This window comes from Poecilia reticulata, linkage group LG18 (assembly GCF_000633615.1).
Source record: "Poecilia reticulata strain Guanapo linkage group LG18, Guppy_female_1.0+MT, whole genome shotgun sequence".
In the NCBI taxonomy this organism is placed as follows: domain Eukaryota; kingdom Metazoa; phylum Chordata; class Actinopteri; order Cyprinodontiformes; family Poeciliidae; genus Poecilia; species Poecilia reticulata.
This window is the reverse complement of record NC_024348.1, coordinates 5,318,703-5,338,567: the sequence shown is the minus strand read 5'-3', so window position 1 is coordinate 5,338,567 and position 19,865 is coordinate 5,318,703. Positions and strand designations below refer to the sequence as shown.

Genomic DNA, 19,865 nt, shown 5'->3' with positions numbered 1-19,865 from the left:
AGCGTCGCTCCTTCACCCTGACGATCCTTCCCTCGGGAGGTTGGGTGGTGGGGGGCGCCGATCTATGTTTTCGCATCCACCTGAATAATGTGTAGTTGCGCCACTGACTACATTTGCAGCGAACCCTTGTTTTTCTTGGGGGTTGCGTTCCGAAAATAACCCGTGATAGGCGAAATCCGTGAAGTAGTTACCTTTATTTTTTACAATTATTATACAGCTTAATTAAATACTCTACATTGAAACCAAAGAACAAAACCTGTTTTCAGGTCAGAAGATGTATGTGTTCATCAATCGGGCTTTAATGTGATCCGGAGTCATGTCATTAAAGCGTCTCCTCCAACCTGCCCCGAGAGATTCACAGCTGTATCTACGGCAGAACGATGGATCTTATCAACCGAGCCTCCGGTCGGGTTTTGTGCTGCCTCCACAGTTTTTTTCCAGCTGACATTCAAAGTTTCAGTTTCCATCTCCTGAATGGCCAATCTGTATTAAATACCGTAACTTTATTGGCACTCAGGTATAGAAGAAGGGCGGAGACTGTTTTTACCAATCATACGGTCAATCAGGACGCAGAACACTGAAAAAAACCTGCACAAAAAAATCTGCGAAGCAGTGAAAGGTGAACCGTTTTATAGCGAGGGATCACTGTACATGAAATATTTTATAAAATGCAACTGAGTGATTTTTAGAATGGCTGTATATCTGAGTTTATCTATGTGTATCTGGGACTTCATTCTCATGCCTGGCCTCATAATGCCTCAACATTGAAAAGGTGGATTTATTAAAATAAGACAGTTTAGTCAAACATATGCGACACTCAACATGCAGAACATAATATGAAAGTAAACTAAGAGTCAATTTCRGCTGAATTTGGATTCAGATAGATCAAGTAGAAACTGACAAGAATCGGATGAAACAATAAAAATGAAAACAAATTCATTTTCCAATATGAGATCAAAACGATCCCACACTACTGCGGAAACCTATATAAATATTGTCTTGTGTCATTTAATAACCCATCACCTGTTTTCCTAGAATCATCGCATTATTTCTCACTCTTTAATTTTTTTTACAATTAAACAACCCCATATCAAATCTATAGCCACCCTATGAATCTAAACAAAAGGAAATATTTCAGTAATAATTGTCCAACGAAAAGTCCATAATTAGGCGATTAAAAATTATGTTCCGTGCACACAGAAAAAAAAAATCAACGTTGGGGCGCAAAAATTTCATCAGTCTTTGTCCACACACACACAAAAAAAAAATCATTAAAGAAAAAAATATGGTAGGGTCTCACCGGGTCGGCGTTTATGTACCCGGGCGGTACATAACGCACCGGGTCCGGTCCTTGCCCCGTGTGGCTTTTATCTTGCCTCCAGAAGACTTTAGATTCCTCCAGTAGTGGATCAAGCTTTGCTTTTCCTCCAACAATCCAAGAACTGGGTATCTCCGGGCTAATCTCTCGAGCTCCACCGGTCCGTCGTTCGGCGTCTTCTCCTTCCGTGCTGCCACACCCACTTCTCTGTCAAACCCATGTCTGTTTTTCTTTTTATCAGTTCCGGTAAAAATTGTGACCCAGATATTTTTTTTTACTTCGTGGACTTTTACAAATAAAATACATACATACAAGACATCCTTGTGCATATGTTAATACAAAAAATTTTTTAAAATATTTTATTAATCAATGTTTTATTCTCAGTGGTTAATTTTTTGTTCAGGATACTTTATTTTATTGTGATGTCACAACAAAACATGACATCAGTGAACTCTGTTAGAATTTAAAAAATAATGTTTCTGCATTGGCGTTGGAGAAAAAAATTGGAATTCTTTGACTTTTTCTATTATTTTTTGCAGTATTTGTCTAAACAATGTATGAAAAGTTTATAAATGCCTGTTAAAAATAGCATAATCTGTCATTAAGTTGGTTTTTCGGTCTAAAATTTTTTTAAGACATTCATTTGCAAACTAAACCTAAACTTGTTTCAGACTCAAATTAAAAAATGTTTGTGGTTGAAGTTTCAGTTACTAACCCCATGTTTTACTAATTGATATGCATCAGTTATGGATTTATTATTGGATTAATTAATTGAAGAGATAAAAATAGAAATCTGCTTCTAATCTTCTTCTGAAACATTCTGCCCTCATTACGTCCTCCATTATAAATTAGCTCACAGTGGAGCTAAAATAGAGAAATGTTTCTTTAATTTGAAACAAATTAAGCTTTGTAAATGCAAATTAAATGTTTAACACCTTGTACTGGGTCTTAGACCTGCAGTACTTTTTATATGACACCACTCATCCTTTCTAATGATGTCCTTTTTTACCGCACATGTAGCATAACTCCTTCCCTGCTGTCGCTGAATTGATTCTGGATCTCGCCAGATTCTTGTCTTCTTCTAACAGTTAAAAAGTTTTCCTAACAACTCCCTCGGAACCAGAACCATGACTCTGCTCAATTGGAGCCCCTTTTCATGACTCGGTTCAAGCAGCAGGGTCGGGTCATTTGAAACGTCCGTCGATCGGCCTTGGCTAACACACCCCAGGAACTAAAACCATAACTTCTCATTCCCATGTCCAATTGGCTAACCTGGTCTAACTACCTAAACCTAACCTAACTATGGACCGCACTTCATGAACTAACCATGAACGGGCTCAAACATGGGGCCTTCCTGTGTTTCACTCGGTTGGTGGGTCTCCTGATACTGCACTACCACTGGTCAAGCCTATCATCTTCAGGCGGCGCAGGCTTGCAGCGTGGTCTCTGGAGGGATAAGGTCCGTCATCACAGTTATGCTGCTTTTAAGGCTGAGGAGCTCTGCCTTTGCTTTGAAGAACATCATTTTGAAGTAAAGGGCCAACAGGGCAAGCAGGAGCATGGACACAAATCTGGAAAACACACAAAGCACGATCAGGGCGTCGGCATATGACCCTTTACTTCCCCAACCAACCAGACGACACTTAGAGGTTAAACTAAACCTCAAAGATAACGCAGCAACCGGACGGATGAGGTAATCTCTTTCAAAGAAGTCTGATAACATTTACTCCAAGATTTTTTAGAACGTTATCAACTCCTGGTTATTTTTAGATTTTAATCAGGTGGAGAGAAAAAAATGTTAAATGAGTCACTAATCACAGCGAAATAAAACTAAACCACAACAAAAGCTCCCAAAGCCACTCCAACATTGATGCTTACATTGCAGTGAGGATCCACACGGTGAGAGGAACGCCTGAGGACAAGAGGAAGACGAGGTTCAGAGAAAGACAGTAGATTTGAAGAAGTGTGAAGTCGCAGCCACTGCAGGTGAGTTTACCTGACGGTTCAGGATCATCTACTGCCATGACGGTTCGGTTCCAGCAAACGGTGTCAGAGTACTGAGAGCAATTACTCAGAACGTCCAGAGAAAGGACTGCAGGATGCAACAACACAGCATTAAAGTTAAAAAAGACTAAAGAAGCAACGAAACATTAGTCAGTGATCTGAGTTCAACGTGACAAAGCAACATTGAGGAGCAGAGGCGAATGGCTTTACCTAAGCAATTGGTGCATGGTAAACACTTAGTCCCAACTGCAGCGTTGTGAACCATTGAGCAGTTTCTGGTTACATAGAAGCCTGGAGGTTTAATGCACACACATGTTAGTCCTGGAAGGTTAGCATCAGGATCGTTGTCTCTAGAATTTTTGCAGAACTTTCTAACCTTTGGGACACATCGAACAAATGAGTCCTGCCACGCTTTTGTCGAACACCATCAGCATGGCACATGCAACGCTCACCTGGAAACACACACACAGACGCAGACAGTCAAACACATTCACAGTGGGAGAAAATTAAAACATTTAAATACAGATAGCCATTCAGTTTGATGCAAGAATCAACAACAACAACAAAAAAAAACTCAGTGTGGTTTTTGATAATTAGGATTGTCTGTAAATCAGCTCTAAAGTTCTTCTAAGTTTTATCTCTCAGTCAGCAGGGCCAGTTCAGACATGCTGGACAGAAAAACCTGAATGTTGGAAACAGGCTTTGATTGCCACATAGTAAAAGTCTTAAATGCACAAAGATGTCATGTCAGATCTAGAAACTCCTAAGAGGAAACCAGAACTATCCACATCTTGAGCCGTGAAACCCAAACGTTCATTCATGGCACAACATGGAGCCACGGATAGTGTAGACTAGCGGTTCTCAACGTGGGCGGTACCGCCGCCCCCACCCCGGGGGGGCGGGGGGGGGGCGTTCAGAGGATGACAGGGGGCGCTGGGATGCCTTTGGGGGTCGTTTGGTCGAAGGTAAACTTTACACCTTAAATGCAGAAAAATACCAGTTAAGACTTTGAGCAACTTGGTAAAACTGTATTGTGTAACATTAAATCATGCTTGGCTGCAACTGTATCGATGGCAGCTCTTCTTCTCTTCAGTGTTTGTAGCTTCTTGGCGCAGCTGTGCTCCTGCTTCACCGCATCAGTTCAGCGTTACACCGGCTGATGACGTTGCCGTGAGTATTTTTGCACACATGTTTTGGCAGTGCTGTGATCATGTCAAAGCAGCAACTTATATTAGTGTTTTAATGTTCGTCTGGATGCTGCCCGCTTCCATGGAAGGACAACGGAACATCGCTCTGATAAACATGTAACGATATCCTCACTTTGTATCCCTCTGAAAAATGAACCCATTTAAATAAAGAAATCCCTCCAGGGGTGATACCTCGATAGAGAGCGTTCATTGTATAGCGTTAACACCGGTTCTGTAAGTGATCTGGTATGAAACGGTAGCACCACAGCACTTTTGAATTGAATTTCAATCATCAGAATATTGGAGCTAAAACGTTTACGTCAGTCTGCTTTTCTCCATCGATACGCGCTTCCCGGCCGCTCCGCGTCTTATGGGGTTAAAAAAAAAAAGACGATGCGCACGTTGCGCAAAACTCTGAAACAGGAGAACCGTGACATGGAACGGAGCAATGAACTGTCCTGTCCTGTGCAGAAGAAATGATTGTTACTGGGCAATAGTTTTTTATGTACATAGTCGGGTCGCCGATGCATAATGATGTGGGGGAATGTAACATGTGGAACCACCAGGGGTCGCTCCCCCACATAGTGAGCTCCCATAAAAGGGAAGCTGTCAGGCTGGTGGCGAATTGTCAATCTCCTCAGTGCTCGTCCAGGTGTGTTTGCCCACGCGTTTGAGATCAGGTTTGTGTGTGTTGTTTTTTGTTGTAAAGACAAAACTCTTTTAATTTGATTATACTAAGTCAGTGTTTGTGGTGTTTCCATATAGGGCCACATTTCATGTTTTGGGCGTTGTATATTTTTTAACTGGATTGAATTGCATGTTTTTTATTTCAAAGATTTAATAGGCGTTTGATAATTTTTTCTTTTTTTTTTTCTTTTTTTTTTTTGCAGTTGTCGCTGCACCCTGCTGTTCTTTTAGAGTTTGATTTTCTTTTTCCACTGTTTTTCATTTATTTTGTTTATCTATTGTTTTTGCAAATACACATCCTCTTATTTTGTAATAATAAATATTGTCCCTTTTATACCTAGTTGTTTTTATTGTACTATAAGTGCCCGTAACACTATAAATAAATAGACAGGTCTATATAAAGATATCATCCATGTTTCTGTCTCATATTTGTATGGCATTAAAAGGACCTGGAACTTTTGTTTTTCCACTGAAAGCTCTGGTTTGCACAATAAATGCCATGTGGGTGAARKTTKATGGRTGATACTCTGATGTCCCATTCTCCTGAAGGCAGCACAGAGCTGCACCACCAGAAACCCACAGAAACACTGAAGAGAARAAGAGTTATGATTAATGTAGTTACAGTTCTATCCATGTTTTAATGTTGCAGAGCTCAGTCGTTTTGCAAATAGATCAAAGTTTAAACTGGCATGTTGAACATCTTTAATCTGGTCATTTTGTGGAATATTTAACAACTAGAAAATGGCAAAGAATAAGAATATGTTTCCACTCTGATTGGCTGCTGTTAGGCCTACTGATTTTAACTTGAATGTCCATTCAGTGGATTTTTCTTAGACACCCGTGAAAATAATTTCTATTCACATGGCTTTTTTATTCTCTGGGAAATAATTTTTAATGATTAATCCAGAAACGACCATAAAAATCAAAACATCAACAACAGCGATAGTAATATTAATAATATAATATTCAGTGCAGAGTAGACTATAAATTCTTTGATGGGGGCGGTGAGGGACCTGGATAAAGGCTAGGGGGGCGCTGGCCCAAAAAAGGTTGAGAAACACTGATTTAGACTAAAACCTGCTCTGGATAACCAGTCTAAACAAGACAAGCCAGGAAATTAAAGTAGCTTCTGAATTACTGAGTGATGATGATAATTTTTAAAAATTCAATATCTGCCTTAGATCAGTTCTGAGATGAAACGGCAGCAATTCCTTACCTGAAGTTTGCCCATGACAACGAGACTGTCTGAAAAGCACAAGCGGGAGTTGGCTTTCTCGCTCTATTTAAACATGTTGCAACGTGACCTCACGCTCAAGATCCCACCCTGCAGGTGCGTGCTGTCTGAAACCATGACAACTGTTTGCTGTGGCATTACAAAAACAAAATCCAGCAAGGCAGGATAAATCTGATTGGCTGAAAGACGGTCCTCAAATAAATAACAGAAAACTTTCATTGCTGTTTGGTCAGAACAATGACAGGTGGATGATCTCATACCTTTTACAATGAAAGAAAATTGACTTTTTGGACCATTTACATTATGTTATAATGTTATCCCTTCATCATAAACATATCTGGCTTGATTTTATAATTTTTTTATGGATCTTTTATTAATCCTTGTATCTCCTGTAGCAACTATTTCTCTTCATAAACCTCCACTATTCTTGAGTTGGAGAAGTACAGTTTCAATGCCGATTCTATAATGTGTCTGGACTAATGAGCCGTCGTTGGATCCAGGTGTGTTGATCCAGGGAGAGAAGTGAAACACGCAGGATCCTGGCCCTCGAGAACCGACTTTTCACATCCGTACTGTAGATGGTTAGGGACAGGCAGGTGGGACTTTCACAGTTCCAGAGTGGCTACATTTCAAAACACGTTTCATTTTTACATGCAAGCTGTTTCTATTTTTTATTTTTTTTAATCTGTCTTGCGTTTGCCTCACTGTCACAAATAACCAACGTGGTGCTGATGTCGAATGTTGTTCTGTGGGAGTGTAACAGAGCCACCGATTGGCCCCACATAACCTACAACATCGTTTTCAGAAGACACTGACGCGTCCTGTTGGGTGAACTCTCAATGTTCTCAGGTATTTACAAAAACCGACTGCATTCATCTCCCTGTGGATGGAGCTAATCGCTAATGTGTGATTCTCCAGTGCTACGCTATGAAATTGTGGAAATTGCCTGCGCCGTGAACATCCAACTTCCATTATAAAGAGAGAAGATCGAAGCTGATCGAGGAAACCCTAAAACGGTACAACCATCGTCACAGATGCCTGGAAACCCTAAGCTGTTCCTGCGAAACCTAAAACGGTACAACCATCGTCACAGATGCCTGTCAGATCTTTGGTTCAGGATACAAGTCGCTCCTTGTTCTGACACGTCAAAAGTCACACAAGGATCACACAGCCACAAGAACCTTTAAAAACGTTTATGGTCATAAGGAAGTTGGAGAAAGACATCCTCACAATGAGTGAGTCATAGAGTGAACTGCAGAAAAAAGTAAAACCAGTTGAGAAAGCTGCCCATCCTTTAACCTGGAGTAAAATGCCAAAAATAATTACCACGTTATTTTTTTAAAGTGAGGATCCGGTTTGATCTCTGTGATCTGTGATGAATCATAACATGAAAAAATTATGGTTAAGCAGGTTAACCTTCAAAAGACACGGGAATTCATAATGGAGTGTGAGTCATGTCTTTTCAGATCAAACGGTTTCTTTTGTGATTGTGTCATTGAAACCTAAAGATCACATTTAATATCAATAATAATAATACAGTCAAATACAATTAAATGCATATTTTGCATCGGTCCAGCCAGAAAGACTGCAGCGTCCACTTAGGAAGCAGCACTGATTGACAACGGGGTCCCTCGTCGGGGAGAGAGAGAATGTGACTGTCTCTAATATTGGGGGGGACAGGTTTGTGCGATCGGCAACAGACCGTGATCAGCGATCACCGATCTTACAGTTTTTCACGGAAATCGGCCGATTATAATCGGTGGCCGATCGATCGGCACACCTCTATATAAAGACTTGCTTAAAGTCGGCTATAGCAGTATAAAACAGACTTTAAACAATTTAAAGTTTCAAAATAATATTTTTTCATTATAAATAATTAAACATTTCCATTTAATGCAATTATTTTACGAGGTTTTTCCGGATGAAATTTTCTTTTTCTGGATTTATCTTTGTTTACTCATATATTTATTTTTTACTCATTTTCTCTTCATTACAAAGTCCTCTCAATTTAACCCATTAATAGTAAAATTGCCTATTTCTCAGTAATTACACTCTTTTGGTCCTGGTTTGCAGAATAATAGATTTTCATGAGTAAAAATGACTCAGTTTATTGAAGTGATTCATTTTCACTCATGTTTCACCCATTTGCTGGTTTTCATACATATTAGAAAATAAGTGTTTCATGTCAAAAACGTTTTATTTATTTATTTTTCCACCTCACGAACTTCATAAATGTCATAGTTTCAAGTCTTATAACTTCATGTTTTCGTCATAGCAGCCTCTGGTGGCAGTAAAAGCGAACTGCAACTTTCTGCTTGATTTATCACGTCAGCGGCCTTGTTGATTTTTACTGCTTAAAAATAAATAAATAAAGACTGTTAAGACCAAAGCTACTGATTAAAATTCCATTATGTCACGATTTTAAAAATAATCTGTTATATAAATATCTTATAAAGACTGAATTGATATTTGGGTGAGCTACTGCTGCCTCCTACTGGCCAAAAGGCGCACAGACAGCTGCTGAATCTTTTAAAATAAAGCTTTGAACGCATGGAAGATTTTAGACAATATAATAATAATAAATGTCTAATATAGCAGTAGATTGTTAATAATGCTTTCTCCGTTCTCTCTTTAAGCAGATATAAAGCCTACAGAAATGAATGAGTTGGGGGGTTTTTCACATGAGGCTGCAGTTTGTCTAGTGCCCACAAGAGGGGGCGACAGGAAAACTGAGAAAACTTCAAAAACGAGAAATAAAATAGTGACATAAAGGAGTTCAAGCAGGTAAAAATAAATAAACAAATATATAAATAAATAGTTGTTGACAATATGATGTGCATTAATCCATTAATAAAATGGGTAGAAAATGCTTGTGCTAAAAAACAAACAAACATAAAACATGCAAACCCAGTCACACACACACACACACACACACACACACACACACACACACACACACACACACACACACACACACACATACATACATACATATCTATAAATATATTTTCTGACTTCCTGCTCTGGTCAAACTCGCTCTCATCGCCTCTAGCCTCTGTGGTTTCGTCGGTCTCTCCTCACCTACAAGCAGGATGTTTGTTTGGTTGTTTGTTATTTTGCTCTGCTGCAAAATAACAAATATGACCTTGTTCCCATAGATACGTCGACTGATACTTGTCAAAACCAACAAACAGGTCTCCACCTGCATACTTTGACTTGGCAAATCTCCAGCAGTGTGATCGAGCGTGTGGGGAATAAAGAGAAACTTTTATTTTCTTGTGATAATAGGAAAATATTTTCATGAGGCAACACTTCCTGCTCTTTCTTGCATTTATCTGAGGCGACAATCTCAGGATTAGCGTTGCTTTTTAATACTTTATGTCTAAGAAAACATTAGGTAGTCGTCCTATGGAGAGACTCTGTGACTCAGGTAGTTTGAAACGTGAAGTGTTGCTCAGTAACAATAATTTTAATTTAATTTATTTGGCAGGGACACGTTTATTAACATTCTTGTTAATAAATGCCAAAAGACTGTTGTTGTTTTTTTTTTATCTCTGGACAATGTTCAGTTTGTCCAAATAAAATAAAACAGGCTAAAATTACTGAACTACAAAGTTAGTAAATAAATACAAAAAAATATTCATTAGAAATACTTACAAGTAATGGAGACTACAGACACAATCATTATAGAAAGTATAGGAATAAATGAACCTAAATTAATTGAATAAAATTAAGTTTTTCATCTCATGTCAGTCGACAATAATCGATAATTATTGATTTGTCTTTTGCTTTAAAAAGCTGAAGTGCTGCCAAACCGGTGGGGTGACTTTTCCTGTTTTATCCACAGTTTTCACTGAACACAGTTGGTTTTTTTTTGTTTGTTTTTTTAAAGTAATTTGAGGTGAAACCTGAAACTGCCAAGCAGGTTAGTCAACAGATTGTTGCTAGGTAACCAATAACTGAGGCCAGTTGATGCTATCAAACTGGCCTCAGGGGTCACTCTTCAGAGGTTGAGTGACCCAAACTTTTTTCCCAGAATGCTGTGCGGTTCTGGTTTTGAGATCAGTGAAATTATTGAATATTTTATTGGATGGGTTATCAATTGATATTAATCACCTGTATATCGTGATATGTATTGTCATTGATTTATTGCCCAGCTACTAATATCTTCAATGATTCAGATTTTATGTATATTCTTCATCCAAATGAGTCAAAATGACACTTTTTACTTAACAAAAATAATAACAGTCAAATAAAGTTTGTTGGATTTTTGGACCAGGAACTTAGGTTTTTAAAAAAAGAAAAAGAAAAAGGAAACTTTATTCATAGCAATTCAGGTGTGAAAACAAAACCCAGTCTTCTTTTTTAATCTGTGAAGACTGTGAACATTATCTGTTTTACAGGTAATGCCCAACTTAAATGGCAAAGTCATTAATATTGGGTGACCTCGCCATAAACACTATTGTTCAATTCCATTGGAAAACCAGCAGCATGCATCAGGGAACACCTGCATCCACAAATCACCATTGGTTGTATTAGTTAAAACAGAGTCAGCTTATGATAAAGTACTATGTATATTTTTCAAAAAGAATAAGGTGAAAAGGTCCACAATAAAAGTTCCATCTCCTACTCAGTTTTATCTTGAAACTGTCTTTAAACAAAGATTTGTTAAATATTCTTTCAAGTTTTTTTTCAATTAAGGAATATTGAGGCAACATAAACATAACCAACAAGTGAAAAACCAATATAACAGTTTCTCGTTGTCGATGCAAAGTTTCCTTCACATGGTATCAACTTAGTCACACCCTCTGCCCTTTGTTTGATGAAAGGGTTAAACTGATCCCAACTCCACCTCCAATCACCTCATCACTCAGAGACTGGAACCAATCACTAGTCTGAATGTTGAACTAAACCATTTATATTAGCCAATCACAAATGGAATTGATCTCAGATATGATCTTTGTTTGTCTAATAACTCAGAATACAGACCACAAAGCTTTGAAGACGGAGCCAGTCTTTGTGGTTCTCTTGATCCTCTGCAAAAACAGTGAGTATTTGTGGTATTTTTCTGGTTGTTTGAGCCCTGCTCTGACTCTGAAAATAGTGCATATTTAGAACTACAAAAATAGTGAATCTGTGCTTTTCCATACAGGCGACATGCTTTCCATCAACAATGCCTCAGATATGCATCAGTAGACTGGGATAAGGACCGCTAAAGTTGGAGAGACAATGACTGTACTTTGTTCATGTAAGCCTAATTCTGTAAATTACCTACTTTGGTACAAGTCTGGATGGGAAACCTCACATTATACGAAAGTGAATGAAGCATAGAAATTGAAACTTCACCAGCACATTAAAAAACATATTTAAAGTTGTTGCAAATCAATGACTTGATAATCTCAAATCTCCAGTCTTTGGATTCAGGAACCTGTTACTCTGTTTTTCTACGATGCGTTGATCTCATGTTTGGACAAGAAGTTTACCTCAGTGAAGTTGGCACCCCCACCTTCTTCAAATCTAACAAAATTGGTGTTTGTGCAGCAAAAAATTTCTTTCGTGTCGCTGTCATTTTAAAGATATTAATAAATATTTCCAGAGGTCAATAAAGGTCATCCAACCCCCACCTTCTTCCAATCAGACAAAATTGGTGTCAATTGACTTGGCTACATTTGTGCAGCAAACATTTTCTTCTGTGCTGCTTTTGCTTTCAAGACATTGACAATGACCTCTGATGGCCTCTATTGGTTCAGACATGCAGGGTTGTAACCTGCGCTCATGTATCCCAGTGACAGCAACTGTACATCTGGCACATTTTGTGGTAAATATTGCGCTTCCAACCTTGCACTAGATCTTGTGAGATCCTCAAATGCAGGGACCTACCACTGCGCTCTGGCTTCCTGTGGTGTGGTTGTTTTTGGAGGGGGAACAAAGATAGAAATTATAGGTACGTGGTCTGGTCAAAGCAGCTTTCCAACCAGATCTACAGGAATTAAATTTCTCTTGTTTTACAAAACATTAACACAACTATGTTTGCTTTTCTCTGCCATCACCCACTACAGTCCCGCTTCTCCTGGTGTATTGTTTGAGTGCAGCTCTGGCACTATCTATCATCGGGGTCCTTGTTTTGTCTTCCTTCATGTACAAACTAAGCTTAAAACTCAAGAGCGTCTGTGAAGGTGAGCCCATGAAATAAATTCTAATCTCTCTGCATCAGTCTGACAGCATGGTTTGGTCATACTTTGTTTTACAGGAGTTGATGCCAATGAGGGATCTCCTTCAACCAGAGCAGCTGTAGTAAGTCCAGTAGAAATATTTCAATATTTTTTAAGACATCTTATCATTTCATTTTTTTTTATCTCCCTGTAGTTATTCAGGACTTTCCTTCATAAACAAAGTTGTTCTTATTCTTATTAATGTATTTGTTATTATTACTAATCATAATAAGATTGCGTTGGTGTTAACTATGCTACTTCTGGCTATCATGATAATGCTGTCATGTCACCACTTTAGTTAATAATGGTATGCGAGTAATTCACATTGCATGCTAATCATGGAGTGTTAGTTAATTTTGGTATGTTAGCTGAATGAAAGTGAACTACTGATAAACCATTGAATGTTACCAAATAGTAGATTATGTTCGCTATTGATAAAAACAATGCTAATGCTGATGATAGCATTACAGCTAATGCTGGCAAAAAAATGTACTTGTAGTAAAGCCTTGAGTGCAGGCTACTACTAGCTAACTTGCTACAATTTCAATGTCACCAATTTTGCTTTCACTTCCATGTGAACAGCAAAAACACTTCTGTGAAAACGCAGAACCTCTAGCCTGACCTACAACCCCCAAAACGTATAACTATGGTGGATTACATGTTCATCTTGTAGTTTATCAGTTTTATAATCCAACGTGACATGGAGAAGAAGCTCGACTTTGTCATCACTCCACACAACAGTCTCCACTCAAGCTTTTTAGTTCACCATTTTTGTTGTCTTGTCGTCTTTACTGCTTCATGTAGAGGCCTTATGCGTTCTCCATGTTTAGCGCCACTTAGAGGCCTGGAGGAGTAAAAAAAATAGCATTTTGGGACATTCTTGTTGTTTCTTGTGGATGCAGGGGTCTTTGGAACAGATAAGCAGTTTTAGAAAAACAGTATAAACCCAGCAATAATTTACTGCTTTATAGCTATCCAAATACAACCATGCTTCCAAGTTTTCAGTTTTTCTTCTTTCATGCTGATGTCCTTTTCCTTCTGCTCTAGAACTCCTTTGAACAGATCAGGTTCACTCACTTCTTCTGCTTTCATCACTTCTTGAGTAGCTTTCTGCTTCACTTTCAGTTTTCTCCATTCCATTGTCTTCTACTTTATTTCTTTACCACATTTTCAACTTACTTGTTACTTTTTAAAAAGTTTACAATGCAACAAGTGTCTCTGCATTCATGAGCTGACCATCATTCATAATGTGTTTTTGCAGGATATACACATTTTTCTAGTTTTACAGTAATTTCCACTTTTTCCATCCATAGCAGGAGCGTCAGCCAGGAAGTCTCCATTATGCCGCAGTGAATCTGAGGAGGAGTAAAGAACAACAGCTTCAAGGGGACACGGAAGAGGCTTGTGTGTACTCCAGAGTAGAGACCAAAGAAGTAAATGTCTGAAGCAAGAAAAAGACAACTCACATGACTGATTTAAACCTGTTTGAATGTGGTGCAATGTTTGCCAAATGAGTATTGCAAGTGCAACACCGCTTTGAGAAACAATAAAATGTCAAATTAATTTAAATTACAACAGTGAAGTTTTATGAATTTCCCTTACAATCAACTTTGCTAACAGTCTGCTAACCTCAGTGTGAAATAGTGTCAACTGTTTGGCCTCCACTGCTGTGGTGAAGGTGTTATTACTGTAAAGAAGTTTCCACTGGTGGAAAAAAAATCACCTCAAACATGAAGACTGGGCCTGCAGTCCACACTAGCTTCTTACTCAGACAGCCAGGTCTGGTCTGCCGTTTTCAGCAGTTCCAACTCTTAGCTTTTAACTAAGATTAATTTAAACTAAATGACTATTTTTTTTATGAGCTCCATATAACCAATTTCTAATGCAGAAATAAAGAAACATTATTTTGAGAAAGAAAAGTTTGATTAATTTGCTGAAGTAGATATCTAAAACCTTTTTGGAAAAATTGATTCTCAGTTCACTGCAGCGATGGATCTAATTTAGTATTGTCCTGTACTAAGATAGAGAATTTAGAGCGTGTTGCCCCTCACAAGATGGCGGTTTAAATGGACACATTAGAAGCTGATGTTTTTCTGTTTTAAACAATCTCTTATGTCCAAAGCACATAAATAACAATATTTTTTAGTGATAAGGGCCCAAGGAGGGAAAGCTGCGTTTGGAAATGCTGGAGCTCTGAGCTGAGCTGTTAGCTTAGCTAGCGTTAAGCTTTAAAAAAAAAAAAAACAAGACAGTTCAGCATGTTTTAGGACCACTTTATATTTTAGTGGGCAGACAGAAAAAACACAGATTGGATGATTAAAATTATCATTTACTGGTAAATACCTATGTCACAGTTTGTCATGATGGTCAAGCAGTTACGGAGGTCCGGCTGACATCAGCTGAAGTTTCCTTAATTTCAGTGCAATAGAATAACCAAACCACACCAACATGTAACCCAGGTGTAAAGTCCAACCTCCATCTTCCCATTTTATTCTTTTCTTCTCTTCTCTATGTTCCCATGGTAAATATCTTGTGATAATTCAAATATATCATCATCATTCTCGCGGGATTGTTCAACAGCCAATCGCTGTTGATTATCAGGGGTCACGTGAGCTACAGCAACCTATCTGCTAGGCAAATTAGCTGGAGCGGAAGAGTATGACAGATAGGATGCGTTGAGAAGAGCAGAACTGCAGGAGCCACCTACCATGAGCCAAGCTGATGGTTGTGTGAGGTATAAACTGCACGACTGGCCAGGTCGAAACACATCGACCTGGCAACCAGTACAAAACACATCTTAAATCAATCCCAATAAGTACTCAAAACCTAACACAGAAAACAGAATAATATGAAACACAGACCTTTATCCATGTTCTAGTGTGGTTCAGTCCCAGAGCTGATAAAATCGGAACAAACCAGCAGGGAATGTTCAGACCTCCAGGGAGAAGGAAATGACAGAGGTAAGTTTTCACAAACACTGAACTGCCATATGTTGCTTCCTTAAATAGTTAGATTTAGTTATTACAGTTAAAAATAAATTAATTCTGAAAAGTTATTTATCAACTCACCCTTTTACAGAAAATCACAAGATGAGGCCTGAAAGGAAGCCACACACAAACTAAACTCCTATTTTCAAAATAACTCAAACTGAACTGAAAACCCAGAAGCAATGACTCATTGTTGCACTTTATAATTATACCTCACAGTTGGAAAAAAAAAAGTACAAGCAGTGTGTACAAAACATGATTGACAGTGCTAAGACCCTCCTCCTGCACCTGATTGGTTGATTCTGACTGAATAGTACATTTCTGCAGTTAGTACTGGGAACACTGGAATAAGGCAGGGGAGCTTGATTTTATTTTCATTTGATCCATTTTATGTTTTTTTTTTTTCATTTGATCTGTTTTATATAATAACTGTCACAACATAACAAATATCTAACAAACTTTTTTTTCTACAAAAGTTACATAATGCAGCTTTAACATTCAGTTAATTAAAAACAACTCAAACTGTAAAGACCATAAAAAAATGAAAAAAATTAAACTTATTTCATGTTTGCATACAACCTAGTGCTGGCACAGCAGTACAGCTACGCCCAACAGGAAGTTAGAATAGCAGCAGTTGCAGAAAGTCAGACTTAGAATGTTTTACTCGCTGTCTTTATGAAATAAAGACGAACACTCACCTTCATACACCCATACAAAAAATAAAATGAAACATTTACAGAAGACCATGTAACAGCCTGGATGTAAATGAGCAAAGCGCTGACATCTACTGACCAAACAGAAAAAGCTCCACATGCCAGACTTTCTGTCCTCCAGTCACATAATGGGCTGAACTGAACTGATCCGATTCCACCTCCAGTCGCCTGATGTGACAGATCTTCTAAACCTGAACGAATTGTAAGCCTGGTTTGAAACGTAGCCACTCGTCTAAGCCAATCACAGGCAGCCTTAGTCTTCTTCTAAGAGCTCCGGGGGCATCTGTGTACTCAGAACACAGTCTGCTTAACTACAGTGATGGAGCCACTTTACATTCTTCTCCTGCTTCTCTGTGAGTATTGACTAGATATTTAGTGGTGTTTCTTTGGGTATTGCTATTCTGAAGAAAAAAAAAGTTTTTTACAAGAGTAAATTAAACCTTTGTATGCATTTCTTTTACAGGCAAAGTGCTGAATGTTTTGAACACCTTAGATATTATTCAGGATTCTGGAGTCAGGACCGCTAAAGTTGGTGGGACAGTGACGTTACCCTGCTCCTGTCAGCATAATGCCGTAACTTATTTTTACTGGTACTACCAAATCCATGGAGAAAAACCCCGATTCATATCAAAACAGATGAAGCATGACACGGAAGCCGAAATTTCCCCTGCATATAAAGAAAGATTTCGAGTTCTTGTGAGGTCCGCAGCTGGTATCAATGACCTGATCATCACAGATCTTCAGCCTTCGGATTCAGGTATGTATTACTGCGTGATGTTGGAGTTCAACGCAATCGAATTTGGACGAGGAGTTTTCCTCCATGTCAAGACATCTTCATCAAACGCTCAACCGTCCAAACAACAGCCAACTCTGAAGAAGCTTCTACGACTCGGGGACTCTGTGAATCTGAGCTGTAGAGTGTCTGCTGAGCCCTGTGAAGGGGAGCGGAACCTCTACTGGTTCAGACGTACCGCATCCCAGCCGCCACTCTTGTATCCCAGTGAAGGGCGTTGTACAAGCCTTTATAATGAAACCCTCTACGGTATAAACTGCACTTCGAACCTCAAGTTGGATCCCGTGAGGTCCTCGGACGCAGGGATCTACCACTGCGCTCTGGCCTCCTGTGGGTCGGTTGTTTTTGGAGGAGGAACAAAGGTAGAGGTCGCAGGTATGTTGTCACTGCGTGTGCCCAACTAGTTAAACAATCAAAATTAATCACATTAATTCCATTCTATCAAAGACTGGTGTAATATTTCAGTTTCTTTGTTTTATTTCTCCATGTTGACCTGCACCACAGTGCCTTCAGTCGTTGTGGGTTCCCTAAGTGTTGCTCTGGCACTTTCCACCATCGGGCTCCTTGTTTTGAGTTTCTGGAGGTGCAAACTGAAATCAAAGCTATGCTCTTCCTGCAAAGGTAAGGTTTCTACAGTAACTCAACATAATTCAGCTTTAAACCTTCATTCAAAGTTTTCATTTACATGCTGTGGTTTATAGGGACAGGTAAACACCGGATGTGTTCCGAGGCCCGAGACGCCGCTGTAAGTCAACGCAAATGTTCTTGTTCCCTTGTTTCATTTAACTTCATCTACCTTTACTTGAACAATTTTTTTTTTTTTTTTACAAAAACAGGAGAATCAAACAGAAAGCCTCCATTATGCGGCTCTGAATCTGAAGAGAAGCGATGAGAGACAGCAGCAAGAGGACAACGTCGAGAGTGACTGTGTGTACTCCAGGGTACGGAGCAGAAAAGAATAAAGCACAACATGAGGGAAATTAGAACCTATCAAAATATTTGAATAAAATAAAGTACTTTTTTTTTGTCACTTTTGTGTGTCGTTCGAGTTCTGCGAAATGCCCCATGGCTACTGAGCTCATATGCTAACACCTGGTTTAAATAAAGGAAATGAAATAAATACAATAGACTCATAAAAAAAATCCCTCAGTCTATTAATATCTTTCACAGTACAAGTCGTGAAGCTCCATCTGTAATGGTGTCACTGCTGAGCCTCCACTTCTGTGGTGACGGTGGTGTGTGTTGCATAGCAGAAGTTTCCACTGGTGGAAACAAAAGCTCAGTCAGACCTGTAACACACACAGGAAGGCTGAGCCACAGTGAGCTGGACCTGAACTAGCTTAGTGACGCTGCCAGAGAAATGAAATATCTTGTGATACAAGAAATATCACAAGACTATAAAACACTAAACATTACAGAGGCTGTTTGATAATCACTTAGCAAACAGGAAAAGGTAAAAAAAAAAAAAGAAAAAAGAAAAAAGAAGAAGAAGATCCAGGGGTTTTGTGAGGAGGATTGGCTCAGTAGAGTCTGATGATTTAAAAAGAGTTGTACACAACTGACGGATCACTGGAGGAGTAAGGAAGCCAAAATGGGACAAAAGTTATTTAGCTTGTTTTAGTTTAAATCTCGAGCTACATCATTCAGAACCAAATGCAACGAACCAAGTTAAGCTACACATAACAACACAATAGTCCAAGTGGGATGAAATAAAGGCCTAGATGACTTTTTCAAGCAAGAGACAAAGTAGTGGAGGTTCTGAAATTTAAGCCTTGTATTCATGTTTATGGCCTTAAGAACAACAAAAAACTCAAATTAAACAAAGAAGACCTGTCATCACATTTCAGGATGGGTACATTTGTGTTATCTGTATAGTATTGAAATTAGATGCTATGCTTTCAAAAACAAAATCAAAACTTTAAGTTAAGTTAAAAACACTTGAAGAGAAATAACAGGTTTAAGAATGGATCCCTGTGGGACACCACAGGAAATGAGGACATTTTGGACATAACATCTCACTTAATTACTTAATCCTAAGGATTTGCTCTAAATGCTTTTGTCAACCATGTTAGAAGCAGCACTGAGGTCTAAAAACAATTAGCCTCATACATATATCATCATATATGACATTCCTAAACAATAAAGTGATTTCTAGTCCAGCCATCACCTTCCTACAAAATTCTGTTCAATTCTCATTTTGTGTGGACAAAATGGTAAAGTTACTCAAATTAGTAAAAGATCTTTTGATGCTTATTTACATGCATAATGTTTACCACTTTCCACAGTAGTCTTTATGTGCGTTTTTGATTATGCTTAACATACTACAAAGCTTTTATCAATACTTTTAAAGGTGATTGTAGAGGTCTTTGGTCTGTTGTTCTGCCGCTTCCTTTAAGTCTGTTGACTGCGCTTCAAAAATTCTATCTTTTTTTTCATATTTCATGTGGTTATAAGCCACTGTGTCAAAGACCCTCGGCACTCAGGCAGGAAGTTCGCAGTGGTATTTTTCTTTTTTCTTCATGCAGTGCAGCTACACCAAGTGAGTGACGCCCAAGATGCTTCACATGAAGGGCAATTTTTAAGTGCAAAACCATTTTTGGTCATGGCACAAAAATGTAAATATTATCTTTAAAATGTTTACATATATCGGGGTTAATGTGACGTTGAATATAACCCTAAGCCAAAGCAATGAAATATGGCAGAATTCTTTTTTAATGCACATTATAATAA

At 38.5% G+C, this 19,865-nt stretch overlaps 1 protein-coding gene and 1 long non-coding RNA gene across 3 annotated transcripts; both read left to right on the top strand.

Annotated features, from left to right (window-relative positions):
- The first annotated feature begins 6,859 nt into the window (after positions 1-6,859).
- LOC103480223 (uncharacterized) lies at positions 6,860-14,044 on the top strand. Of its 2 annotated transcripts, none has more exons than XR_536063.2 (7): positions 6,860-7,279; positions 7,349-7,446; positions 11,411-11,477; positions 11,583-11,678; positions 12,490-12,606; positions 12,681-12,724; positions 13,956-14,044. It is a non-coding gene; the product is annotated as an uncharacterized LOC103480223 (long non-coding RNA). The 2 variants fall into 2 exon arrangements; XR_001777538.1 differs by having other exon boundaries at positions 7,349-7,665.
- A 3,057-nt stretch (positions 14,045-17,101) lies between these two features.
- LOC103480234 (uncharacterized) lies at positions 17,102-19,678 on the top strand. The gene is made up of 5 exons (XM_017310311.1): positions 17,102-17,510; positions 17,640-17,756; positions 17,837-17,880; positions 17,972-18,076; positions 19,661-19,678. The coding sequence occupies exons 1-5, from the start codon at positions 17,102-17,104 to the stop codon at positions 19,676-19,678; spliced, it is 693 nt and encodes a 230-aa protein (XP_017165800.1).
- The last annotated feature ends 187 nt before the right edge of the window (positions 19,679-19,865 follow it).